The following is a 26,918-nucleotide window of genomic DNA, read 5'->3' as shown; positions in this document are numbered from 1 at the left end:
CCCTCCTTGGCCTGGTACCGGATGACTCTTCTTCCATCTGTCCCTCTCGCTCACCCCAGTCCACAGCTCACCCAGATGGGCAGGCCCAGCCCTAAAGCCTACAGTGGGAGGGGGCTGAGAGGGAGCATTTAAGCAGATTCACTCTTCAAGAGAAGCCTTGTTTCTTCTGGAGGGAGGGCAGACTGTGGTCCCGTCCTTGCCCCCAGCATTAGAAGCTCTAGCTTCCCCCTCCCAGCCCCCACCAGGATCTCAGGACCCCACCGCTGAGCAGGCTGCCCGAGTCTGGGAGCCCGGAGGCTCCTTCCATCCTCTCTCTGCCCAAGACGACGGCGCTGCATCATACCAGCCATTGGTATGAGCACCAGATTTATTGAGCACCAGATTTCAGCACGAGTCACCAGAGGAGGAAGGGTTCCGAATCACCGGACTCTGGCCCGTAGTCCGAGGAGAGACGCGGCATGCCAAGGTGTTCGTGTGTGTGGCAACGGGCACGTGGGCTTCAAGAGCAGCGCCAGCTAGGCCAGTCTTCCTCGAAGGAGTAAAGGTAAGGGTCGTTCAACCCCACAGCGCTGAGAAGGCTCCATCCACAGGGTGAGGGCTTGGAGAGGTGGCCGTGACGTCTTCAGGGATGCAGCCCTGCTTGCCAGGTCAGAGAGACAGAAAGGTTAGCACCTGCTAGTACCTGGGATGTAAAAAATCCCAGACCATCAGAGTGAGAGGAACCCCATTCTGCAGAGGGGGAGACTGAGGTTTAGAGCAAGGGAATGCTTCGCCAAGGTCACACTGGAAGGAAGGAGTGGAACAGAGCTAGGACCTGGCCCCAGCTCCCCTGCCCTTGGCTTTAGGTAGCCATGGGGATGACTCATGTTGCCAAGACCTTTGGGACTGGGTTTCAGAAAGTCTCCCTCGAGACCAGCCTGAAGATGACATTATACAGAAGGTAAGCCGATCTAGTGAGAAGCGCCAGCAGCTACAGCCATGGAGCCAGGGAGGCCTCGCATACCCGGAGCGCTGCCCGAGAGAGGGAGGGCGGGCTTCTTGTAGGAAATCCCACAGAAAGCCAGGCCGCAGCCCAGAAGCTCAGCCGGGAACACACCTGCAGCAGCCGGAGGTGGCATCTTGTAGGCGTCATAGAGCAGATCAAGAAGCTCCTCCTTCTCCTCTTCTGGGAGGAAACTGGACTTTGCTGCATTGATGTTCTAGAAGGGCCGGAATGGCAGGTAATATGAAACCAGAGAGCATGGAAGGAAGCCCTTGGCAATCTAGTGATGAGCCATCCTCTTGCATGAGCATGTGCAATGAGTAAGCTCACAGTGGGGAAGGACATGTCCCATGTCACATGGCAGCGAGTGCCAGAGACCATGAGGTTCAGTGTTCTGAAGTGCCACTACAGGACACGGTGACGGGAGAAGGAAGTTGGAGAGACTGGAGACCGGGTGGGATATGTGGGGCCAGAGAGCTATTCCTGCAGGGACAGATTTGGGGTATCACAACCCTAACATCAAGGGCTCAGCCTGGGATCTATGAATGGCCTGAAAAGTGTGTGCAGAATTTTATAGTTGAGCACACCTTTCTGGGAAGAGAGTTGACAGCTTTTAAGATTCTTTGCAGGCACTCGACCCAAGCAAAGGCTGAAAAACCTGGTCCTAGATCAGTGTGCCAGCCCGAGAGAGATCTTGTCTGTAGAAGGCACCTAACTCCAGGCCTGGCGTGGCTTGGCCTGGTGAGGCAAACGCCTCATGTCTAGAGGTTCCGGGCCCTGGCCAAGACCTGCAGGCCTCGCTCACTCCCAGGGCCAGGAGTCCAGGCCACCAGGGCTCATGCCCACTCACCAGTCTCTTGAACTCCTCTTCGGTGAAGTCCATTCCCTCTTTGGTCATCTGGTAATCTGTTTCCAGAGTGGACTTGAAGATGAGTGGGTCATCCGTGTTGAGTGAGTAGTTAGCCTGGTCGTGTTTGAACCTGGATACAGGGGTGAGAGGGAAGAGTGTCCTGTGCTGTTACACGAACAGCCCCTGCAGCCTTGAGCCTGCAGCCCCCTTCGACCTGGAAGAACTGCTCGCGGTAGAGGGGAAGGAAAGTCAGAGAACTCAGGTGACCTGAATGGCGCACGTAACTAGCATCTCCAGACTCGAGCCCATCCGAGCCGGCCAGAGCCGGGCAAAGGCAGAAGAGGAACAGGTAGAGTGGGGGTCCGGGGGGGCCAGCAAGCAGCACCCCCTCTCTAGCCTTTGCCTTCGCAGCCAGCATTTTGGGAGAGTCGTCTGTACCCCTTTCACCCTCAGTCCCACCAGGACCGACTCTTCCACCGCCACCCCTTGCAAAGGGTTCCTGGCGCCGTCCCAGGTCACCGCCTCCTCACACCCACAAGGCCTCTCTGGTCTCTCTACTCACTCAGCTTATGGAGAATTTTACAGTGGACTGTTCTTAAAACCCTTTCTCTTGATTTCTCGGACCAGTCCCCGCTGCCCCTTCAGTGTCCCTTCCTAGGTTCTCTCCTGGGCCCTCTTGCTCCACCAGCTCCTGAGGCTGTCACGTCTCCAACCACCGAACCTGTGTAGCTGATTCGTGCATCTTTGTCCAGCCCACAGGCTGCGTACCCACGTGCCTCCGAGAGCCTCCACTCAGACGCTCTGCTGGCACCGCACACGCCACCCTCCTGAAGCGGACCTCGGGACCCCCTTGTAAGGAGCACAGCAGAGCCTAAGCTCCTGCCGTTAAGCTTGGCCTGGCCGTGGTCGCCCCAAGTTCTTGCCGCCTTATCCTGTGTCAGGAAAGGGTGGCTTTGCCCTCCTGAGGCCTGATCCGCTCCCAGGGCCCAGTCACAGGACAGCTGGAAGAAGGGCCAAGGCCTCTAGTTAGATGGTGGGTTAGGAGCAGGGTGGAGCACCCCAGGTACCAGAAGGGACCACGTGAACTGGAGAGACTCATCTCCCAGATGTCCAGGAGGCAGGATCTAGCGTGTGGAAGTCCTCTCCCTCCACAGGGCAGCAGGGCACTCTGCGACGACTGCTCAAGTGAGAGGGCCCCCAGTTCTGCTATATGGGACCTGGGCTCCCTCAGTCATGTCACAACACACCGAGCTTTGGCCTCCTCATTTGGAAGAGGAGGACAGCAGCACCTGCTTCCCAAGGACTCAAAGAGATGTCCTAGCAAGAGGCCCTGCACCCTTGGCTTTCCTGGTACAAAACTGAACAGGCCCCAGGGACCAGGCCTCACCGAACCACCGCGTGCTCCGTGCCCAACTTCCAGGCGCCTGTGAGGTAGCTGGACCAGGGGCAGACCTGAAAGAGCAGGTGGGTGGCTGGCACGTGCGCCCCCAAGGCCATGCTGCCCCCGCCCTGTATGCCCCGGGCCGGAGCCGCCACCACGACACCGTTCTCACCGTAGCCACACTGGCCTCCCAGCTGCCGAATCGCGTGAACCCCGTTCCTGGCCCCTCCACCACCCGGCGCTTTTAATGCCCACTGCCCACTCCTGCCACGCTGGCCCTGCTCCTGGGGCCCTCCCGGCTTTCCGCCTCTGCCCTCCCACCCCTGGCCACTCACCTCGAAGTGCATGTTTTCCTGCCGCAGCCTGGCGTAAAGGGCCTCGTCCTCCAGCGTGTGGTAGCCATGTCCCAGCCTCTCCGTCTTGAGCGTGTCCACAGCCTGCAGAGAAGCAGAGTGGAGCCTAGTCCAAGGTGGGGAGGAAGCGGCGAGAAGGGCCCCATGCCAGCCCAGGCTCCTCACCTCTCTCACCACCTCCGGGGAGCCCACCTCCCCTGCGTGGACAGTGCGGTGAATGCCGCTCCTCACAGCCTCCTGGAAGGGCGAGAGTCGGTCACGGGCGGCCTGGGGGAGGGCCCCGGTAGGCCTGGCCTTCACCACACTTTGGGTCCAAGTAGGCAGGCTTGAGCCATGCCCTTCCTCAGTCCGCTGGCCTGCTTCAAGATGGGGAAGTCGGGGCCTTGTTGGGGTAGTCCTAACTGAAGTGGTGGCTACCATTTACGAGACCGTTCTAAGGTGTCAGCCACCGTGTGAAAGGGCTTGTGTACGTTACCTAATGTCCACGAGTATTCTAACACCTGTTTTACGAGAGGAGAAACAGGCCCAGGAAAGGAACGGGACGATGATCAAACAGCTAGGAAGAGGGGAGCCAAGCTCTGAACCGGGGTGGTGAGACTCCAGGGCCCCCGCTCTAACGCCCGTGCTCCAGCCACGGAGGCTTTGAGATGTTGGCTCCGACACGTCATCCCACAGATGAAACAGAAGGCCCGAGAAGGGACAGTCACACCCAAGGTCACACAGCAAATCACAGGCAGAAACAGGCTCACACACAGGAGTCCCCACACCAAGTGGGACCTTCTGTTTATACCAGGTTCCCAGTTTCTAGCACCCCCAGACCCAACTAAGGCGGACTTGAGAATGGAGGCAGCCCCACGCTCCCCCGTCCGTGTGAGCGCCCCCTCCTGGGTGGAGACGAGCTCCCGCGGCTCACCCAGTGCCCCCCTCCCCACCTCCTTCCCGCGGGACCTACCTCGTAGGCCTTCACGTGCCCCGGGAAGAGGCTGCTCCCTTCGATGGTCTCGTCTCCGGCCAGGTCCATGGCCACCACGGTCTGATGCCGGTACTTCTTACACAGCTCCACCACCTCCGGGGACCAGTCTGCGGGCGAGATGCCCCCCCAGCCTCTGTTGGCAGCACCGAGGAGAGAGCCCCCCTCCCCCCGGCTCACTGCCCCCAACCTGAGCCCAGCGCAAGGCAGGGGGCCCAGGGCTTGTCTTCACCTCCCAACTGCCACGGCCTAAGCGCATGGCCTTCAGCAAACTGCTCCACCCAGGGCCTCAGTTTCCTCTCAGAGGACACCACCTGCCGGCGCACAGGCCCGTGGCAAGGCCCTGCGTGGAAAGCACCGAGGGCAGGGCTTGGCTGGGTCAACCACAAAGGGCTGTGTTCTCCCTTGATCCCCACGACAGCCCTCAAGGGGGGGGCACAACCCCACTCAGCAGACGAGGAGACGGAGGCCCCCGCGGCTTCACACCGAAGCATGTGTCTTCACACCGAAGCACGCTGGTGTGACTGAACGTGTTGCTAACGTGCCCTGTCCTCGTAACTAACCAAGTCGTCATGCCGTGTTTAAAAATGAACAGTCGCAGGCTTTGGAACCAGAAGGCCACGTGTTCCCACGCAGGCTCTGCGCCTTCCTGACTGAGGAGAAAGAGGCCGCACCTCTCTCAGCCTCAGCTCCCCCTTCCAGCAGGAGGCTCAAAGATGGCAGCCCGGCCTCTCAGGCTGCCACCAGGATCGGAGGAAACCCCCGCAAGTCACTGTCCACAGGCAGGCCCCCCTGGGTGGGCGTGAACCCTCTGGTTCGCACTGCCCCCTAGAGCAGAGGCTGAGCGAAGTCACCACCTGTGACAATGTGGGCGTGCAGTCTGAAGAGGTGAAGGGACTTGTCCAAAGTCATACAGTGGGGCTCTGCCCACCGTGGCAGCTCGAGCTCTGGATGTCTGACCAGTCACGAGAGACCCTCGGAGGCCCCAGAGATCATACCTATTCATAAGGCCTGTGGCCCACACAGGAAGAGGCCTGGCCTACGGGGTCTCAAGGGGGGGGAACCGTGGGCTCATCAGAACTTGGTTTTATTCTGTTGTTCAGGTTCCTTTGGTTTTTACGCTTCCTGCGTGCAGCACACACGGTGGTCAGGCCTGGTCTGCCTGGGGAGAAGGGTCTCCCTGCTGCCAGGAGTTCTGAGCCTGCCCGGGGTAGACTCCAGGGGCGGTCCTGCTGACGGGGGACCAGATGTGGCGGGGTTGGGGGCATGGGGAGACCAGATGTGGCTCCCTTGACAGGCGGGGAGGTGGGGGCCGGTGTCAGAGGGGCAGCCCGGGGCAGGGCTGAGGGCGTACTCACTGGGCTGGTGACGCATACAGCACAGGATGGACCGCACCTTCACCCCGAAGTCTCGCTCTCCCTCCTGCAGGCCCTGGCTCACCAGTGCCACCACCTCATCCGGGGTGAGGTCCCCTCTGTGTGGGGAGAGGGGTAGGGATGGGCCAGAGATAAAGGAAGGCCTAAAGGACAGCCCTGGGACTGGGACTGGGACATGGGGGAGTGGTTGGGGGAAGAGAAAGAAGAATCTTCAAGAAGCAGCTCCAGCCCCTACTAGCCCACTGCCTCTGGGGAAAGACATGGCCCCGAGCCCCGGCACACCCCCCTTCCAGCTAGCTGGGGCACTTCCGGACTGGAAGGTGCGCTGGGGCGGGCAGTTCAGACGCAGCCCGGCCCCGCGGATGGAGGGCGCTGCGAAGCCTGCCTGGTCGGATTCCCACGCATCCACAGCTCCGCGTCCTAGCCGGAGGGGGGCAAGGGAGTTGGGGGATACCACTTAGAGATCTCGGGGGTTTAAGCAGAGGGGCAGGAATGGGCCACACTCACTTCAGTTACAGGGTTAGAACGGGACATCTAGAAATCCCTGGACAAGAGGGTTAATGTTCCTAGACTGTGGGCCTGTGTCCGGGGGCGGGCGGCGGGGGGCGGGGGCAAGACATGGTCACACACTTTTGCCAAAGGTAAGAAAAAAAATTAAAAAATAAGCCCAGGTACGGGCTGGGAACCATGTCTCTTGTGACACTTAAACCCATCTTTCTGAGGTCACGGACAGGACCAGGGAGCAGGGGCTCCCACATTCTGCCCCTCGGATAGCCGTTTGGGCCACCCCACCATAGCCTCGGAACGGCCCCTGCAGGCGTCACTCACTCGGCCTGGTTCCAGGGGATCGGGTCCACTTTGGAGTTGGCCAGCAGGTGCGGGCTGTAGCGCACCTCCACGTACACCACGCCCTCCTTGGCCTTCGTCTCGACGAACTCATAGGCAATCCTCTTGACGGCCTCCCGGCAGCCTCTGGGAAGGGAAGAGAGGGGTTGGGGACGACTTCCCCCAAATCTCCCGGGAGCCCCAGGAGCAACAAGGCTGTTCCCCACCCGGGGCAGATCAAATCCACTTCTGGCCCCCAGCCCCAAATTCTGGGTTATCTGCTGGAGAAGATCCTAGAAGCATGGCGGGTCCTGTGAGCTCTACCTCCAAACTATGTGCCAATTCTTGCCCGTCCACCCAGGTTCTGACCGCCTCCTACAGACCTCCGTGTCTCCATGCTCGCTCCTGCAACTCTGTTCTCCACACAGCAGCTAGGGCAATCTTTTAAAAATGGGACTCAAACCACAGTGCTCCTCCACTCTGAAGCCTCGTGGCTTCCTACCATGTAGAAGGAAATCTCAATTCCACGGCCCAGGCCACGAGGCCGGTCGACTCTGGCCCCTGTCACTCTCCCCAGACCTTCCTTCTCACTCATTCCATGAGGCCACTAGAGCCTTCTTTCTGTCCAAGAAACAGTCAAGCTTATTCCCGTGTTCACAGCTCCCCCAGCTGGCATGGCTCTTCCCCTGGACGGCCCCTCCTCTCCATTTAGATCCGGCTCCAGCCTGGCCTCCCCAGAGAGCCCTTCCCTGACCGCCTGCCTGAAAAGGGCTCCTCTGCCATTCTCTACCCGATCCCCTGCGCTTTACCAGCACGGCGCTTACCCCCGCTTGGCGTTACTATCACATGGCTTATCAATTTTCATCTCTCCTACTAGAATGTCATCTCCATGAGACAAGGGTCCTGCCATCAGTCTCGTCATGGCTAGGACCCCTCAGCCCGGGATGGAGAGGCCACTCAAGTGTGTGTTGGGTGGTGGGCAGAGGTCAGCAGGGGAGAGAAGAGAACACAGGCAGCAAACACAGACAAAGATAAATGGGATTGCATTAGACACAAAAGCATATACAGCAAGGGGAACCTTCAACAGAGTGAAAAGGCAACCTACAGTGGGAGAAAATATCTGCAAATCCTATCTGGGGAGGGGCGAAGATCGAAGCGCACGAGGAACTTCTACCCCTCGATAGCAAAAATACCAAATAACTGGATTACAAAATGGGCAAAGGACCCGAATAAACGTTTCTCAGAAGGCATACAAACGGCCGACAGTTTCATGGAAAGGCGCATCTCCCCGACAATTAGCGCCACCAGTCGTCGGGCTAATGCAGATCAGAAACACGAGGACAGATCGCCCATACCTGTTAGGGTGGCTACAATCAGCAGGTGTTGGGGCGGGGAGCGGAGAACGGGGCCCCTCGTGCGCTGCTGGAGGGAATGCAGGTCTGTGACGGTTCCTCAAGAAAGGTCTTAAAAAGTTACCATATGATCCAGCAATCCCACTTCTGGATCTTTATCCAAAGGAAACGAAGTCAGTGTCTCGGATATCCGCACCTGGATGCTCACTGCAGCGTTATTTACAGCGGCCAGGATGTGGTTACGGCCTAAAGGTCCGTTGACAGATGAACGGATAAAGAAAATGTCACACACACACACACACACACACACTCACACACACAGCAAAAGCAAAAGGCAGCTCTCCGCAGTGAGGGACAGGTAACCTAGCTTGCCTGTGATTTCACCACGTGGACGTGTATCAAAACACCTTAAACACATCATTTCTACTTATCAATGATACCCCAATAAAACGAAAAAGAGAGCAGAAAGGACAGAGATGGACAAACCCAGAGGGTACCCTGGGGTGGGGGGAGAAACCCAGGACTCCTGAATCCTGGTTCCCACCCTTAACTGTTGCAGGACTCTGGTTAGTCACCCTGACACCGACAGCAAATGTTACTGTGAGGACAAAACTGTTAAACTTCATAAAGCTCACCTAAGCCAGGGCTCAGAGTAGGACAGACAGATCCTTGAAGTATTTTAGTTGTCAAGCGTTGGCTCTAGAAGCAAGGCACACGTTAACCCGCCAGGGCCATGCTAAGTGGTGATCGAGTGACAGTGAGCTGGGCCTAGCTGGAAGTTTCCACCATGAAGAGTGAACACAGAATGGTCACCAGAATGCGGGATGTGCGAGTGAAGGGCCTTGGGGACACCGGCCACACCCAGGAGAAGGGTCACTGGAAGTACCATGCTTTTGAGGCTAAGGATGGGCAGCTGCTGCCTTCCCTGGCCAGCAGGGCCAGGGCCTGGATCCGGGACCTCGGACCCGCTACAGGGGAGCTGGTGTCCCAGGAGGAGGATGCCCGATCTCCCCCACAGCAGTGGCATGCATTCATCCCACACCGTGCCCAGCACTGGGGATACAGCGAACAATGTAGCCAAAACCCCTGTCCTCACGGAGCCTCTAGTTTAGCAGGAGAGACCGGTACGGGAGGGAGGAAAACACACAATCCACAGTAGGTTAGGCGGTGAAATGGTCTATGGACACACGGAAAACGGGAGGGGACTACGATTTTCAGCAGTACAGTCAGGGAAGGCCTCGCTACAAAAGTAACACTTGAGCAGACCAGAGAAGGAGGTGAGGAAGCTAGCCGTGGGGCATCTACGGGGAACAGCATTCCAGGCAGAGGGAACAGCATGCATGGAGGACCTGAGGTTGGGAGTGTGCTTGGTGCCCCAGGTGGCCCATGTGGTGGAAAAGAAGTGAGCAGAAGGGTCAGGGCAGAAGACAAGGGCTCTCATCTGATACCTGTGGAAGGGGGCAAGGGCGTAACATGGACGTTAGTCATCTGGGCATAGCCTCAAAGGCCAAGCAACTCAAAGGAGATGATGCCAAACAGCCAGGTCATCTTGGGCCTTCAGGGAACCGGGCAGCTTCTGTCCTATGGCCAGAGGGACAGGGCTGCCTCGGGGGTGACATGGAAGAGGTGCCTTGGCCCGTACAGGAGCTCTTCTGGTGTGGGGGTGTCGGGGGAGATAGGACAGGTGCCTCCAGGGAGGCATGTGTGTGTCAGTGCCTCTGCTTACCAGGGCCAGGGATGGGGACAGTCAGTGTTCTCCAGGCTGAGTCCAGAAGCTTCCAGCAAGCAGCCTTGGCACACATCGTCCTTCCCCAGAACTCCTCCTACCTGTCCTGCCACTTATCCAGCCAAGGGCCTCCATCTGCCTCACAGACCTTCTTTACCAGTCCTCCAACAACCCATACTTGGCACATGCTCCAAACCGTTCCTCTGGTCTAGCCCTCTGGACAACATCACACCTTCTCTGTCCCAAAGCCTGCACTGTGCTTCCTCCTCCAGGCAGCTTTCCCTGACTGCCCCCGCCCGTTTGCCTCTTCCCCTTCCTGAGCTCTGGCAGCACAGACTGAAGAGGCCTGTCTCTCACCTGCCCTGGGGAGCCCTGCCTTGTGCCAGGAAGCTCAAGGTGGCCTCAGGGTGGGATCTGGGCGTCACCCCTTCCAGCTGTGTGGTCCTGGGCAAGATCCTACACTCCCCTGAGCCTTCGTTTCCTCCTCTGCAGACGAGGAGTGTGTCCACCTAGCAGGACCGTCGGCAACTACAGAAAATATAGTTCTGAGAGCTGCACACACGTTCTTCCAGACCTAAGATACTCTGCTGGGCAAAGATGGAAGGAACGGAAGGGAACAGAAAAACAGCTGTGCCCAGCTATCCATAGAGGTAGCAACTGTCTTTATGGTAAGAGGGAGCTTGCTGAGGCCAGTGCTGTGTCCGTTCCAAATGCCAGCCCCTGGAGGTAGATAGGATCACAACCCCTTGGCTGGATGAGGGAACGGAGGCCCAGAGAGGGTAAATTTTCCCACGGTCACAGTTATTTCGTGAAAGATTCAGGCACTAGGATGTGGGCTCTTGACCTCACACTCTCACTTTCCTGTAGAAGTTGAAGAAATTTCTAGACATTATACCCACTTTCCAGGAGGGAAAATCAAGGCCCAAAAGGTGTAAAGAGTCACCCGAGTATACACAAGGAGGAGCCGCAGACCTGGGGTTTCTGAGCACCTTCTCCCACCCCACGGGGGAGGGGCAGGCAGCAGGTCGGGGGCCCGGCGTGGGCGCTGCCGGGACCTGGGCCGGGGAGCTGACTCACGCGATGGTGGGCATGTAGTACTCAAACTTGGCCAGGAAGCCCGGGAGGCTGAGCGGCTTGTCTATGCCGATGATGGCCTGCAGCTCCTCTGCGGTGTCGGCGGGGAGGGCAATGCCCCTCTTCCTGTGGACAACAGCACGGGCGGTGGCCTACTTCTGCACGGGACCCGACGCACTCCTCACGGGGCCCGGAGCAGGACACCTGGGGACCTCTTCGTCCAACTACTCCCATCGAACAGATGGGAAAACGGAGGCCTGGGGCATATAGAACCCAGACTGGAATCCTTCCAGCAACTCCTGTCCCCAAGGCTATGAGCAGCCAGGGAATCTCAAGGGGGATAACTGGGGTTGAAGTCCGTATGTACACGTACATGTACGTACATATATACATACACACACACGCACACACGCACGCACACGCCTGAGAACAGGGAAGCTGCCGGGGCAAGCCCACTGCTTCCCACTGCTACCCCGGAGTGGGTAGAGCCAGCTGGGCGTCTGCCAGGTCAGGGGTTATCAGGGCTGTGACTGCAGCACCACAATGCCCGGGGCAGGGGCAGGCGCCGGACTTCTGGCCTCCGCCCTGCATCTGGCCGGCGCATCAGAGACGCCTGCCCGGCTGGCGAGCTGGGAGAGGGTCCAGCGGAGGCTCACCGGAAGGCGTGCAGCAGCCATCCAACTCAGAGCGGTCCCCCTTTCCACCCACAGCCCCCCGTGTGGGGCTGGCCCAGAGCCTCCTCCCTGCCAGGGGCAGCAGGGGCGAGGCTGGGCCTACCTCCTCTGCCAGGACTCACAGATCACCCTGGGACTCAGTTTCCCCACTCTGAAGATAAAAGGGGCAGGCAAAGAACCCCAGACACCCAGGAAACACTTCCACCATGAGGGGACAGAACAGGAGACAAAAGGAACTCCGGGGAAACAATGCAGAGAATAGAAGAAAACTTAAAACCCCCACAGTGGGGCACCTCCAGGATGGGAGAAGAGCTTCCATCCCGGAAACAGAACATCCTTTTTGGAAAGGGGACCCTGAGAGTAAGAAAGGGCTCCTGCAGATCTAAAGGAATACGGGCCAATCATCAGGACCTAATAAGGTGAATGGAAAATACAGCAGAGAAACTCCTCCAGCAAGTAGAACAAAAGGAGATCAAAAAAAAAAGAGCAGATGATTACAGAAATTAGGTGGTTAAATCAGATTCAAGCAGCGGGTTATCCGCAAAGAACGAACAGGAGATGGAAAGGAGGGATTGCCAGGGACAGGGAAGTTTGACCAAACAGTGGTTAAGTCTTCAAGGACCTCGGTCCCTAAAATACGATGTTTCCCGACATAAACACCTGTCCCCTGAGCCCCTGACCCAGGCCCTCCTCCCTTGCTGGTGGCCCCAGTCCCTAGCCGTGTCCCCTGGCCCGCAGTCAGCCCCCCCCTCCCTATAGGACACAATGGCGGAGAGGGCACCCCCGCTGTGGTCCTACCACAGAGGGCAGTGCTCCATGCCTCCCACCCCAGCCTTCCCTTCAGGAGGCCATCCCCGTGACCATGTCCTGCACAGCCCGTACCAGTGACATGCTGGGCTTTGGAGGGCTTTCTGGAAGCAGAGGAAGGCTCTGGCGCTCACATGGTCAGACGCAGTGGCCACGCGTGCCTGGGCCTACTGGACCCACTGTGTGCAAGGCTCCTGGCGGTCTCCCTCCAGTGCCTCGACCACCGCTTCCTCCTGACCATTCTTGCACTCCCTCCCTTTTACACCCCTGCCCCCACGAACTCCTCCACTTTCATGGCTTTCAGCCCAAGATCCGGAGGTCTCTACCACTACACAGCACCCCTGGAGAGCCAACAACGTGCCGGGCACTGGACAGAGGTCAGTGACCAAGACAGACCCAGGTGTCTGACGCCCCACCTCTTGCCACCTCTCCCCTCCCTGTCCCATGCTCCATGTTTCCAAATATAGTTCCACCACCCGCCCCCAGCTGCCCAACCCATGGCAGGGGCCTCCCCTGGGCTCCATCTGCCTTGCCCACCCCCAGCCAGTCAAGTCCCAGTGATTTTACTCCTAAAGGTCTGTCCCATTCGTCCTACCCTCTCCAGCCTCTCTCCTCGTTAGCCACCAACAGATCTTGGAGCACACAGAGTGGTCTGGGAAGGCCAGAGGAGGGGACATTGAAGCAGAATTAGAAGAGGAGAGAAGGCGAGGACAGGGCGGCTGGAGTTCAGAGCAGGGTCGGTGGTAGGTGGAGAGCCAGAGGGCAGGCAGAGCCCAGTGGATGCTTCACAGAATTTGGGGCCTCATCCCCAAAGCGCCAGGAAACCACTGAAGGATTTCAAGCAGGGGGGCGGTATGAAGAGACTGAAGAGCTCCTTCTGGCTGCGGTGCGGGTACCAGATCTGAGAGCTACTGCAGGAGTCCCAGCAGGAAACCAACAGCACGAGACACTCTTCGGGGTCCCACACAGGGCTGGCCCTCCACGAGCCACTCAGACCAAGCTGTAATGCTCTGGTCTGGGACCCACGTTGAGGCAAGAAGGAGTTATTCCTAGAGCCGGGGTCCTCCTGCCACCCACAGCCACTCAGCAGCAGAGGCTCCCCCTGGGACCGAGCTTGGCCGTCGGATGCTCCCTACACCCCCAGTCAGCCACGCCTTGGCCAGTCCTCGTCCTGCCATGGTGGGGGACACGCCTACCAGGAGCCTGGCTGCAGACAGCCCAGCGAGGAGGCAGAGCTCAGGCTTTGGAGTTCGAAGTCCATCCCCCTGCCATGTACCAAATCACCCAGGGGAGGAGCCATCCCACCCGAGGACCGCCACAGCCTTGTCAGTAACACAGCACTTTCTTTGCTCGGTACAGAGAAGAAATGAGGCGGTTTACGTGTCCAGGGTCCAACAGCAAACTGCAAAGCCTGCTGGACTGTGTCTGAATCGCAGCTGTGTTCCTGAGAGGCTGTGTGACCTCGGGAGAGTTAGTTACCCTCTCTGTGTTTACCAGGTCTGGCAGGTTTGAGAAACCCCCAGTGTGGACTAAGGGGCAGGAGAGGTCAGAGAGGCAACACAGGCTTGGCAGGTCGTTAAGGGCCAGGAATGGACTTTGGCTTTGACGCTAAGCAAGCTGGGAGCGTGGGAGGGTTTGAGCCGGGGAGCGACTGGTCAGGCTAGGTTTTAAGACAGGTGTTCTGACTACAGTACGGTGGAGACAGGAGACGGGGGAGGCCAGAGTGGCCGCCCAGAGCCCCGTCAGGAAGCCATTGCCATAGCCCAGGTGAGGGATGCCTGGTGGCTCAGGCTCGTGAAGGGAGGGGAAAAGGGCCAGAGTCAGCTCTTCTGCCACAGCCCGTTCTAACAGGCTCATGAAGGAGATGGAGAGAGAGGTAGGAGAAGCCCCAGAGAGGACAGAATCATAGGAGCTGAGGGAAGAAGTGGGTAAGAACACAGTCAGCAGAGGCCCGAATCACAGAGGTGGAAAAGGGGCCACTGGATTTGGCCAGAGGGAGAGAGGGGCTTCCTTCCTTCTCTCAGCCCACCACCACCAGGAAGTCCTCCAGTATGTTTACAGGCATCCATAAGCAAGTCTGACCAACTCCCTGGTCCCCTGCCTGCTGACCTTGAGCTCAGACTCCAGCTGGCACCCATAACACCCCGCTCCTGGGGCCCACCGAGGTACCTCGACTGCTCCCGAGATGCCAAGGTGATGGGGGAAACAGAAGATCTGAGCAGCCTCCCCACAGGGGCGGTTCCCCTCCCTCCATTCTCCAGCCTGCCCCGGGCTCCCGCCTTCCAGCTCCACTAGTTAGTGCTCTCTGACCCCTTAACGAGTACCCAAGACCTCATCCCATCCCCGTGCCTGATAACCCGCCCTAAGAGCCTCATTCGGGACTCTGGGGCAAGGGGTGGCACTCAGCACGGGCAAAGGACAGGCAGAGATAAGCCCAGCAGCTTCACCCCACTTAGCCAGCACCACAGCATATCATTAATTCGGTCATTAAGTGCCCTCGTGGACACCGTGCTTAGCCCCGAGCTAAGTGGTTTCCGTGCACGGCTTCGTCCAAGCCTCTCGCTGGCAGGAGTAATGGTCAGGGGTGTGGACTCAGGGTCACACCCGTGCTCCCCAGATAAGTCCCCTCACCCACCACGGCTCAGGGTCCTCCTCCATACTAGGGGGCCCCAAGAGTCCCACCTCACAAGCTGTCGTGCGGATTCAGTATGTCAGCCCCGACACAGTGCCTCGTGGCGCACGGTACGTGCTAACAAGTGACGTGGGAGAGTCAAGAATTCAATCAGTAGCAACTTCCCAGGGCAGAGGGAGGTCTATGGAAGTAGGACAGAGTAGAGAAAAGGGTTCTTGCCAGCACTCGGCCTCGGGGAGTGGGGAGAGATACTCCTGAGAACTGGGGACAGACTCCCCAGCCTCACTGGTTCTCCGGAGCAGGGTGTCTGGAGAACTCGGGGGACTGTGGCTCATGGAGCAGAGTGTTCACGTTGGGGTCTGGGGCGGAACTGCTCAGGCAGTGAGAGAGGCGGACTCCTTCCAGCTCCGAATGAAAGGAGTGCCCAGCAAACCCGCGAAGAGCACCGTCTGTGGAAGGAGGGGTGGGTGGCAGAAGGGAACCCCATTTCTGGGTCAGCTCTGGAGGGAGGCCCTGTTCTTCCCCTCAAACTAGAGGCCAAGGTCGCAGTGAGGAAACGGTGTGCCCATATTTGAATCCAGACCCACTGACCTCTAAAGTCCCTGCTGTTTAGCGTCAGACCCAAGGGAGGGGCCACCATGAGCGCTGGAGGTGGGGAGGGAGGGACAGGCATCCCTCACTGGGGGGCACCGGTGACCCTTCGTCCCAGCCGCATGCACGCGAGCCCAGGCAGGAGGCTTATTCTTACTTGGAAGATGAAGATGGGCCCCTGAGGAGGGGCCACCTGTCCACATTCCCCAGGCGATTGCCCTGGCGACACGGGGAAAGCCTTGGAGAGGAGATGGCCCTGGGTCAACTCTAGACTCTACTTTTTATTGTCATGTGGCCTCAGGCAACTGCCTTCGTTTTTTCTGAGCTCCCTCCCTGCTCTCCTCTGTGAGAGGCAATGGCAGTATCTTCCTCCCCTGCGGAGGGGTTACACTTGCTGACTCAAGGAGGGGCTCAGCCCAGCCGCCCAGCACTAGGAGATGCTCGGCTAATGGTCCCGGCATCCCGGACGGGCGTATCGCCTCTGGAGCAGGCTCTCTGCGGAGTCAAAACACAGTGACTCGTTCAGCCCTGGAAACTGCCTCCTCGCGCATGTGTACACGTGTGTGCATGTGTCTGTGTGTGTGTGCACACGCGTACAGGCAAACAAGCTTCTCCCGGCTCACCTGGCAGCAGGAGGACAAGCAGCACAGAAAACAGAAGGCTTGGGATGTGGGTCTCCAGCTCAGAGCTGAGGGGCTGCCATTTCTCCACAGACCACCTTCTTCTGGCCGGAGGGCCAGCTTCTTTCCATGGGGATATAGGAAGGAACAACAGCCCTGGAATTCTCCAGAGGCCTCTGGGTTGAGCCGTGGACCCCCACAGCTCCCCAAATGGTGGGGAGGAAGGGCTCCTCTCTGTGGGCTTACCTGCCGTAGTATAAGATGGTTTCAGGCTTGATGGCCCCATCTAGGTGGATATGCAGTTCCACCTGCAAGGGGGCAGAGAGAGGAAACCAGGGGTGGGGCAGAGAACAAACACGTGAATGTCAGGACCACCCTAACTACGTCCCACTGACCGGCCACTGGCCACAGACTCCGCGAAGCTCTTGATACACACCATCTTGCTTCCTCCTCATCTGCGGGGTGGGCTTAACAGTCCTCTCTAGCTCTTTCACGGTTCAGACCACAGAGGTTCAACCACAGTTGAGTTTCAGGGAAGTTAAATAACTTGCCCGAGCTCACACAGCAAGCCATAGAGGCAGGAACCCAACCCGGTACCTCGGTTCTTAATGGCCGCTGGTAAACGGCAGAACCAGCATTCTAGCCCAAACCCAAAGCCAGTGCTCCGAACGCAAGGCCAGCCACGGGGCTGTAGGCGCTGCGGACCCCCAGCCGCCACGCTGGCAGGGTCCGCCCTCCCCGGCTCACTAAACAAAATCCGACTTTAACAAAAAGTATTGACCACAGACTTCCTGGGCCCGTGAATATCCCACAGTGGGTTTCAAACACCCAGGTTCCATTTTCAGACGCAGGTGTTACTTAAACACCGTTATCAGGAATTAACAGGAGGCAATAGATCTTTCCGGTACTGGGTGCTCAACCATCTTGGTGATCATCTCCTACACACACGCGGTCCCACAAACAACGCTGGGCTCGCAAAGCCAGGAGATGAAGGACAAGGGCTTGGAGACAGCCCGTCAGCCCAACTCAGCCCAACTCCCAGCTCCGCCCCTTCGCTGGCTGTGTGAGCTCAGCCAAGACACTTGATCTCAGACCCTCCATTTCCTCAACTGCAAAACAACAGGGTATTTCTGCTTCCACGTCCAAGAACAACTGTAAGGATTTAAAAAATAAAAAAACAACACAGTGTACGTGGACATGTGTGGTTCATAGGAAGCAGCCCTGTGCCTCTCAGCCAGGGCTTCTCCCAGGAGCTGTTCAGTACAACAGATGCTGGGAGATGGCGGGGGGTGACGGTGACTTTCCCTGGACCAGGGGGAGATCTAGAAAACTCCACTGACATCTGCCAGATTGGGGCCTTCCCTGGAATCTGGGGACCTGGACAAGAAAGTAGCTGCCCTGGTGAGAGAGGGAGCTGCAGACCCACCGAGACCAGCAGGGGCAGAGCTACCAAGCCCGCCTCCCAGCAGGAGGTCGGAGCAACAAGACCTCTCCGGAAGTCACCCAGCCAGCAAAGGACCCAGCGGCACTCACCCCTAGGCTCCCTGACAAAACAAGTTCAATGCCCATTTAGCTAAATGTTCATCGTGTTCTCAGAAAATGTTCAGCATCGGGAACACTGACGCTTCCAGCCCAGGGAACTGCCAAGGGGTTGCGTGACCTTGGAGAGGGGCCCTCCCCTCTCTGAGTCTGCAGGGGTTTTTTTTATCCTTAACCCACACTCAGCCAGCCGTCCTGAGGATCTGGCCAGAGAGGGAGGGTACTCTCCGGTTAGACCTGGAATCCTGGTTCCTCCGCTCACTCCCTGGTGGCCTGGAGAAAGAGACTTCACTTTCAGTGCCCTGGCAGCCTCATCGGTCCAAGAGGGAGGATAAGAAGCCTTCCTCCTAGGGCTTTGGGAGGCTTGACCATGTTTGTGAGTGCAGTGTGTTAGGCCAGCACTTAGCACGTAGCAAACACTAAAACAGCATCAGTAAAGAGTCCTGCATTCAGCAAACTGTCGAGGCCCTGCCGACAGCTAGGGATGGAGAGTAAAGCTCAAGGCACAGCCCCGCTCCTGTGACACTTATGGTCCCGCCGGGGAAGAGGCGGTAGATACAGGTCGGTGACGAATGTACAGTCACAAGCCGAGACAGCTCCTTGAGAGGCACAGTCCTACAGAGAGAGCAAACAAAAGACCGTACCCAGCTCGAGGGCCAACTATGGCTTCCTGGAGAAAACAGAGCTTGCGCCAAGATCCAAAAGGTGAAGAGGAACCAACGAGGCAAAGGCAGGCTGAGGAAGGCAGGAAGAGCGTTCCAGGCAGAGGCAACAGCACGTGCAGAGGCCGTGGGGGTAGGCAAGCCTGTGGCGCAGGAGAGGAACTGAAACCCGGCTCAGAAGGGAGGGGCCGTGCGGCTGGACAGGCTTCTGGGCCACCCAGGCCACAAGGAGTCCTCTTAACTGAGGGAACAGAGAAGCCACAACAGGGTTTGAAGCCAGCGAGAGGGCGAGGCGGACTCAGAGCAAGAGCGGTTGGAGGCTACTATGGTCCAGTTTCTGAGGGAGGATGGTGCTTTGGACCAGGGTGGCAAGACAGATATGGAAAAGCAGGCGGACAGAAAGAGGGGGTCAAGGAGGATGCTTCAGGTTAGGCCTGGGTGGCTGTGGGTAGGGATCCCCACGCTCAGGACGCCGCCCAGGAAGAAGCCAAGTGCTAAGGGGGAAGGCGGGGCAGGGGTGCGGGGAGAGGGACACGGTCAGTTTCATCTTCAGCTGGGATGCCTTTGAGCCCTCCAAATGTAAGTGGACAGAGCCAATGCATGGGAAGTTCTAGCGTGCTCAGAGACCCAGGCTGGCGAAGCAAGGAGGAATACGGACAGCTGAGGCCGAGGTCTTGAACGAGCTCAGCCGGGGAGAGTAGGTCAAGGAAGGGGCGGAGGAGGAAGCCTCAGAAGTACCAGCATCCAGTGGCTCTGCTGGAGAGGGGGAGGCCAGAGAGGAGCTGCCAGAGGGGCAGGAGGGAAAATAGGGTTGGGGGGGGGCGTGTGCAGAAGGCAAGGGACGAGCAGATTGCAAGAAGCGGCGGCCCCCCCAGGTCAGTGGGTTGGTAGACCCCAAATCGGTCTACATCCAAATCCCCAGAACCTGTGTTACCTCCCGTGGCCAGGAAAGAAAAAAAAAAAAAAAAAAAGAGGTGGTTTAAAGTCTTGAGTTTATCCTGGATTATCCAAAAAATGCAATTACTCATCTCCTTATGAGGGACGCGGAGTTTTGAGAGTAACTTCTAGAAGAGGCAGCAACAACGTAATCACTGAGGCAGACGGGAGCTGGGGGTCGCGAGCCAAGGATGGCCCGGAGCCACCTGAAGCCGGAAAAGGGTGTGGGACCCTACCAGTGACACCTTGATGTTGGACTTCTGACCTCCAGAATGGGGAGATTTCTGTTGTTCTAAGCTACCTGGTGTGTGTGGTAATTCGTTACATGAAAGGAATACGGTCAGGTCCTGCCAGAGGTCAAGCAAGAGGAGAACATGTCCCTGGGGCTAAGGCCCCAGACACCGGGGCCAGAGGAGAGGTGCTCAGCCCTGGCTGCCCGTTAGGAGCACCTGGGAAGCTTTGCAAAGTTGCCTATGCCTGGGCCCACCCTGGTCCACGAAGTCACAGTCCTTCGGCCTGGGCCTGAGCACAGGGTTGTTGCTGGTTTTCAACACATGAAGCCAAGGTTGAGAACCACTGTCCTACAGGAAATGTTCCGGAGGCCTGAGGGGCGCCAAATCCATGCTGGAATGGGGTAAGGACTAAGAAGAGGAAATAAAATGGAGAAAGTATAGATTCTTCTTTCCAGAATTTCACCCCTGAAGGGGAAGAAAGGGCTGGAGAAAGGACTAGAGGCAGATGGGGGTGAAGAGAATGGCTTCTCCAGGCAGTGGGAGTGAGTGGGGCAGGTTGCAAGGCTGCCGGAGAAGAGGGGTTGCAGGAGACAATGACAGAGAAGGGACAAATCAGGAGGAGCTGGGAGGAGGGGCTGGCCAGGGGAAAGGAGGGAGGACAGAAAAGGGCCCAGGCAGTGGAACCTGAGTCAGGCAGCAGGGAGGGAACGGGCTTGATATGGAGAATGAGGTTCATGGGGACAGAGGAGGCCACAGAAAGTCAGGGGGTGCCAGTCAGGGAGCAGTCACAGGTCACCGTTAAGGGGATCCACTGAGGGTTTTGGATCAGGAGACACCATGTAAGAGCTCTTTCTGGCTGACGTATGCAAAGTAGGGGAGAGAGAAGCCAGAACAGAAGACGGAGCCGCCCCATAGTCAGGACAAGAGATAAGCGCCCACGGGAGTGGCTGCCCGCAGCTCCGAACACAGGAGAGCAGGGGAGGGGGGCTCAGAGAGCCGGCCCGGGACGCAGGAGGCAGGAGCAGCCCTAGGGACAGCAAAAGGAGAGCCTGCTGCCCCACCATGCCCTACAGTTCCTGCCCCCCTGGGGCTTCGTCGGAAGCTGCCTAGACACGTTGCAGGGGAGAAGCAGAGGCAGCAACCACCTCCTCAGGCAGCCCAAGCTCAGGCAGGCCTCCCACGGAACTTTCTGGAAAACAGCCACTACCCATGAAGATGTCTGTCCGCATACCCCAGGTGACAGTGGAGTGTAAGCTCAGAGACTGGGTGGGGACCCTGCTCTGCGGTCCACATTCAGGGAATAGGAACAGCAGTGTCCTCTGATTGTGGAGTATCTACTCTGTGCTGGACCAGGTACGTACAGGGCCAGCCTCATCCTCACAACCATCAAGGCAGGCGCTTCGCTACCATTTCGCAGGGGAGGAACGCGAAAGCCCAAAGAAGGATCTAGGGACTCAAAGGCAGGCCGTGATGGAGTCGGCATTTGCACCCGGGCCTGAGTCAAGAGCTTTTACTCTACTTTCCCTGCAGGCCTGGCCTCAGAGAGGCCGCTGTAAGCAATTCGGCAGTAACAGCCACGGCCTACTGTTACCAGGTCCTTTGTCTCAGTTAATCTTGACCCCCAGGCAAGGTGCACGGTAGCCCGGGCTGCAGACAGGGAAGGGGCTTGCTGAGCTAACTCGGAGCAGCTCAGCCACCTGCCCTGTGCCGCCCAGGCTGAGGACTGCAGAGCTGTTAGAACCCGAGTCTCCCTACCTCGAAGCCCGGGTCCTGCCCAGGAGCCACACCCCAGCCCCGTGCCCAGCCTCATGACCTCTCTAGAGTTCCCACTCCCACCCCTGCCCCCCTGCACTTGCTCTCCAGGAGGCTGACTCAGCAAGCATCGACAGAGCTGCAGGAAATCCCAGACAGCCGTCGGAAGCATCCCCAGTTACTACATATTTACTAAGCCCCTACGAGCTGCTGGGCACCGTGGGGCACGGGCGAGCATGTTCAGTCTTGCTCTCAAGAGATGCCAGCCGGCCGGCCGAGGCCCAGGAAGGTACCATCCACTCAGCCGAGGTATCAGTGGCAGGGCCAGCAAGGACACAGGTCACGGACTCCGGGGCCAGACACTCCCAGATCGAACTCTCGCTCGTAACTGGCAGGCTACGTGCCTCCGAGGCACGCCCGAGTCAAACTTCGTCTCCCCAGGCTCCCCCAAACACACCATCCGGTTTCGTTTTCAAACCGCTGACTTTTTAAATCCACTTACCACAACTGTGTCCCTATTCGTTCCCTCAAAATGGGGTCATTATGCTGGGTCTTCGGGGTTTAGGACCGTGCCCAGCACAGCAAAAAGCACTCAGTGCACATCAATGACCAAGTGATGGTTTTTCTCCTCTCCCTGTCCTAGGTCAGCAGGGCTGGGTCCTCTCCCCAGGGCAAGGAAGGGACTGGCCGACGCGCTGGGGCCTGGAAGAGAACCCAGACAGGGCAGAGTCGCCAGCATTGCTTGACCAGCCCTCCCAGAACCCCGGTGAGCCTCAGGTGCCCCCAACAGCCAGCCAGCCACTCCCTTCCTAGCCCGGCTCTTGGCAATGAGCTGCATGGCGCTAGGGGTCAGTGTCCACCATGGCCTCTCAGCGGACTTTTGGGGTAAAGCCAGGAGACAGAGCAGCCCTGGGCTGACATATTGTTTCAGTCACACTTCCTCTAGGAAGTCCTCCGTGCTCTGCCCCACGTGAGCTCCTACGGATCGGAAGTACAGTAATGAAGCTGCTGAGCCTTGGGGCCTGATGGCGTGCTCAGCTGCTGCTGGAAGCTTCTCCAGAGGTTTCAGAGAAAGGAAGGCATGTCCTCAGCCAGGGGCAATCGCAGCGCGGTCATTCCCCATTTCCTAGGTCAGGAGACGGAGACTCAGATTAAGGAACCAGCGTCAGGCCAGACTAGTAAGTACCACAGCCAGAAGCTGTTGGGGAGTCAAAGCCAGAGGTTGTAACTGCCACGACCCACTCCCTTCACCCTGCATAGCAGTGCTGAGTCAATGCTGGTCAAATCTAAACAGGACTGAGAACCGGGACAAGGAGGATGATGGACAGCTGCCAGCATTGGCCTGCCCCTCCCCCCACCACAGCCAGGCCTGCACCTGGTGTTTGATGTAGGCTGGAGACCATCGGATTCCCATCGCACAGACAGGAAGAGTCACTGTTCTGCCCCATGGTCACAAAGGCTCTAGAGCCTGTTTCTTCCCTCACCTTGCTGCTCTTGGGCCTCAGAACCCTAAGGGGTAAGAGCAAGCCTGCCCCCCAAAACTCTGAGTAAATGTAGGCTCAAACCTCACTGTGCCTTCCCCGCCCCCCTGCTCTTCTCCCCTGTCCAAAGCCAGGCACAGTGCTCCCGTCCCTGCCCCAAGGGGGCACCCCCCCCAGGACAACTGGATAGGGAGACACATTCCCCCCAGCTCACAGGGCCCCCTTGCCATCTAGGCCAGGCCAACCTCAAGGTCGGATGCAGAATCAGGGGCGTGGCCAGCCTCCCTCCCTCTGTGACCACGTCTCCCCTCTCTGGTCCTTGCTTCCTCTGTCAAACAAAAGGGTTCCTTGAAACCCAATCTCATTCATTCCCTTCCCTCCAAAGTGCTGCGTGAGTTATAATGGGTAAGGCAAGCTCCTTGAGGGGCTTTTTAAAAACAGGTGGCTCAGGGCACCTGGATGGCTCAGATCATGATCTCAGGGTCCTGGGATGGAGCCCTGCATCGGGCTCCCTGCTCAGTGGAGAGTTGGCTTCTCCCTCTGCCCCTCCCCCCAGCTCATGCTCCCTCCCTTGCTCTGAAATAAAATCTTCAAACAAAAAAATAAAAACAGGTGGCTCTGTGGTAACCAAAAAGCCCAGAAAGCCCAAAGCCATGCTAACGGTGGTCTTTCACGGCTTTGTGGCAGGAAGTCAAGAGGTAAGAAAGACTGCGGGGGAGGAAGGCTTCCCAGAGGGGTGGGGGCGGGGGCACAACAGCCCCAGGGGGAGGAAAAGCATACTTAAGGGCCTGCTGCCTGCCAACCAGGGGCTTCACGAGTGCCACTCAGCACAATGTCCCCAAGAACCCATGACCTTGGTTTTAACCAACACATTTTACAGAGAAACAGAGTTTCAGGGAAATGTCCTCCCGAGCTCTTGCGGCTGCCAAACAGCGAGGCAGGGACCCACCTTCAGTCTATCTGAGGCCCAAGGTGACCCTGAGTCCACGCCCTCCCCCAAAGTGGGACCGGCAAACTGGCAAGGCAGTGGACCGCATCTATTTCAGTTTTAGGTAGAACTGGGTTCAAGTCTAGCTCTACTTTCTGGTTGTGTGTGACTTTGGAAAGTTCCTTCCCCTCTCTGAGCCACTTCCTTCTACAGAAATGAAAAGGACCGATCTTAAAGCGATCCTGCGAGCATTAAATGAATATACGGAAAGCAGTTTGAACGGTGCCTGGTACAGAGTAAACATACAAAAAGGAGAAAGAAGAAATGAGGTGGGTGGGACACATGGCTGGTTCAGTCTGTGGAGCACGCGATCCTTGATCGCAGCTGTGAGTTTAAGCCCCACCCTGGGCAGAGAGCCTACTTAAATTTATGTGGGAGATTTGGCCCCAGTTCTCTGCATCAGGGAGGGCAGTGGAGAAACTGCTTTTCTAACCTGCGCCAGCTCACTTTCTGGTCTACTGCTTGGAGATGCTCATTCTGTGTGACCTTGGACAAGTCACTTCACCTGTCAGTTTCCTGGTGTGTGAAAGGAGGACGAGATCTACGCTGTCCAGTTGCCCAGGAAACGGTGATGTAAATCACGGAAGGTGCCTGGTACCCACTGTTCTTACAAAAACAGGCATGTGATCAGCATTGTCCTCCGTGACAAAGAACTCCTGAGCACCACGGGATTTCCAGCCTTACCTCGTGGGGAAATAGACTGATAAGGGCCACCCCTCCACCGCCTCCGTACCTCCTCCAATGCCCAACAGGTGCTCAGAAAGCGTTTGTTAGAATAACACAATCAGACCAGGGAGGCAGCCACCTAGGGCCTTGCTACTCAAGAAGTGTGGCCTGCGGTCCAGCAGTGTTAGCATCACCCGTGAGCCTGTTAGAAGGCAACATCTCAAGTCCCACCTCCAACCTCCCACCTCAGTCTCTGAATGTTCACAAGGCACTCGGGTGACTGGAGTACACATTAAAGTTTAGAAAGCACAGCCTTGCTCTGCCTTCTTAAAGCTGGCCACGTCCTGGGCCTCCCCTGGTGGTAGGCGTAAGAAGCCAGACAGCCCAGCAGAGGCTCCTGCCCCGGAGAGGCCCACACCCGGGGCACCAGCACCTGCTGCCCCAAAGGCTTCTGCAAAGGCAAGTCCAGGAAAGCTGGCTACGGGATATTTGAAGCCAGACCCGCCTGGGCTCAACCCCAGCTTGGCTACTTCTTCACTGTGTGATCTTGGGCCTCATTATCTCTCTGTGCCTCTATTCATCTGTATAATGGGATAATACCAATGACCTCACAGAGTCATTGCTAGAATCAAATGAATTAATGAAAGTAACCTGTTCAGAACGGTACCCGGCACAGAGCAATAACAACTTAATTAGCTCCAGCTACTAATACTAGTTCTCATTAGGATCTGTTCCACCCACAGGAAGGCAGGGAGCTGATCTGGTTGCGGTGACTGAGACACGCTCCTTTTTGCTTCTCCTGCCAGCTCAGGCACGTTCCCTCCTTGCAACAGAAAATTTAATCACATCTCATCTACACAGTGGAGAACACTCTACCTTCCCTCTCAAGCATCCCCTTTTAACCTCTGGACACCCCCTCAAGCAGGTGGGACCCATTTCCCAGGTATGGAAACTGAGGCCCAGAGAGGGGAAATAACCTGCCAGCTCGAAGCAGAGAGGACTGGGTGAGGCCCAGTAACACGGTCCCTCCCTCACGGAGCTGTTACAGTGTTGCAAGGGTAGCTTGCTGCATAGAGTAAGCTCTACAGCAGTGTGGCCTTGCATTCACCTATCGAACTCCGAGGGACTTTGCCTACTGCCCCAGGATGCAGATCAGGGTAAGGTGGTTCCCCAGCCCAAGGGCAGAGGGAATCCAAAAGCATTAAAAAAAAAAAAAAAAAAAAGACATCACAAGGAAAGAAGCAGCAGTGATGGGATCCAGACAAGTTGTGGAGGCATGGGGTGGGGTCCGGCAGGAGGGCTCCCCCGCTCACAACATCTGGCAGAGGGTAGCTGAGCCTATGGTGGGGGCAGCAGCAGTGGGGGCCAGGCCTTACCTCCTCCAGTGCTGCCTACACCCCCATCCCACCCCCAGCACTCCCATACACACATGGGAGTCTCACCAACACTTCTGTGATATTTGCCATCATCACTCACACCTATTTCTCAGAGAGGTAAGCTGAGTCTAATTACAGCTCACTCCTTCCCATGACCCTCCCTCCAGCAGTCTCAAACCCTGCTAGCTGATGCATCTGCTGGACAGACCCCTAGACCCCTCCCCTCTGTGGACTGAATCTCAGTGCTTCAAAGCCTGCCAAGTGGGGCCCAGACCCTCCCTGACCCAGCCTTTCCCAAGAGGCCACAGCTGGTGGGAGGAGGGACCACGGAGTTATCCCTTGAGGCCAATGGCTGTGGCTTGGCCCGGAATGAACCCAAGGCCTAAGGCCCACTCAGCCCCTAGCAGGGAGAGAAGGCGCCCTGATCCCCTCCCTCTGCTCCACAGCATGGTCCTCCCGACTGGCACATCCACAAATCTGAGCTTCTCGGTGCTCCCAAAACCATCATAGTGCTAGAGTATAAAGCTGTTTCCACAACACTATAGGTGCCAATGGACGTAAACACCGGGCCCCATTTTACAGCCAAGGTTCGAGAGGTCAAGCCCCCGGCCTAGGCTCACACAGATATCCAGGGCTGGTGGCGCCCCGAGGCCCATTTGACAGGTAGTGAAACTGAGACTCCGAGAGGCCAAATCAGGGGCAGAAGCAGAAAGCAGAACACGGAAGCCAGCCCGGGGCGCCTTTGGGATTCAGGACCCTCCCTGCTTCATTGTCTCTCATTAGACTGCCTTGTGGCAGCGAGGGCCTGAGCTGAGGGACGGAAGCGGCTGCAGGGGCCCCGGTTCGCTCCCGGGCTGTGTACGCCCCTAAGCCCTCCGGCCAGACCAGGAGCGGGACCCCCCAAACCCCGAGTCCCTCCCGCGCTCACTTTGGGCTTGTCGAAGGCGGGCGTCTGGGTCATGGTGCCAAGCGTGCGCCCCTGCGCGACTCCCTCCGCCGGTCGGTGCTCACCCCGAGAACCTGCCGGGACGGCTGCGCGCCACGATCCTCTTAAGGGGGCCCGGCCCCGCCC

At 57.9% G+C, this 26,918-nt stretch overlaps 1 protein-coding gene across 6 annotated transcripts; it reads right to left on the bottom strand.

Annotated features, from left to right (window-relative positions):
* Positions 1-353: 353 nt before the first annotated feature.
* ADA (adenosine deaminase) lies at positions 354-26,918 on the bottom strand. Of its 6 annotated transcripts, XM_087853550.1 has the most exons (14): positions 26,775-26,872; positions 21,838-22,037; positions 16,460-16,521; positions 16,217-16,336; positions 10,893-11,015; positions 6,741-6,884; positions 5,895-6,010; positions 4,519-4,646; positions 3,732-3,803; positions 3,549-3,650; positions 3,220-3,284; positions 1,833-1,962; positions 1,097-1,199; positions 354-636 (listed from the first exon to the last, which is right to left on the bottom strand). In XM_087853550.1, exons 5-14 carry the CDS (start codon positions 10,904-10,906, stop codon positions 623-625), a joined length of 888 nt encoding a protein of 295 aa, XP_087709676.1. In that variant the 5' UTR covers positions 10,907-11,015; positions 16,217-16,336; positions 16,460-16,521; positions 21,838-22,037; positions 26,775-26,872; the 3' UTR covers positions 354-622. The 6 variants fall into 6 exon arrangements, with proteins under 6 accessions (XP_087709676.1, XP_087709675.1, XP_045660650.2 ...); XM_087853549.1 differs by lacking the exon at positions 16,217-16,336; XM_045804694.2 differs by lacking the exon at positions 21,838-22,037 and having other exon boundaries at positions 26,775-26,852.

The sequence above is a fragment of the Ursus americanus genome, chromosome 22, assembly GCF_024610735.1.
Source record: "Ursus americanus isolate L20-20 chromosome 22, mUrsAme1.1.p, whole genome shotgun sequence".
Lineage (NCBI taxonomy): Eukaryota > Metazoa > Chordata > Mammalia > Carnivora > Ursidae > Ursus > Ursus americanus.
Note: the sequence above shows the minus strand (reverse complement) of the source record. Positions and strands in the feature narration are given on the sequence as shown.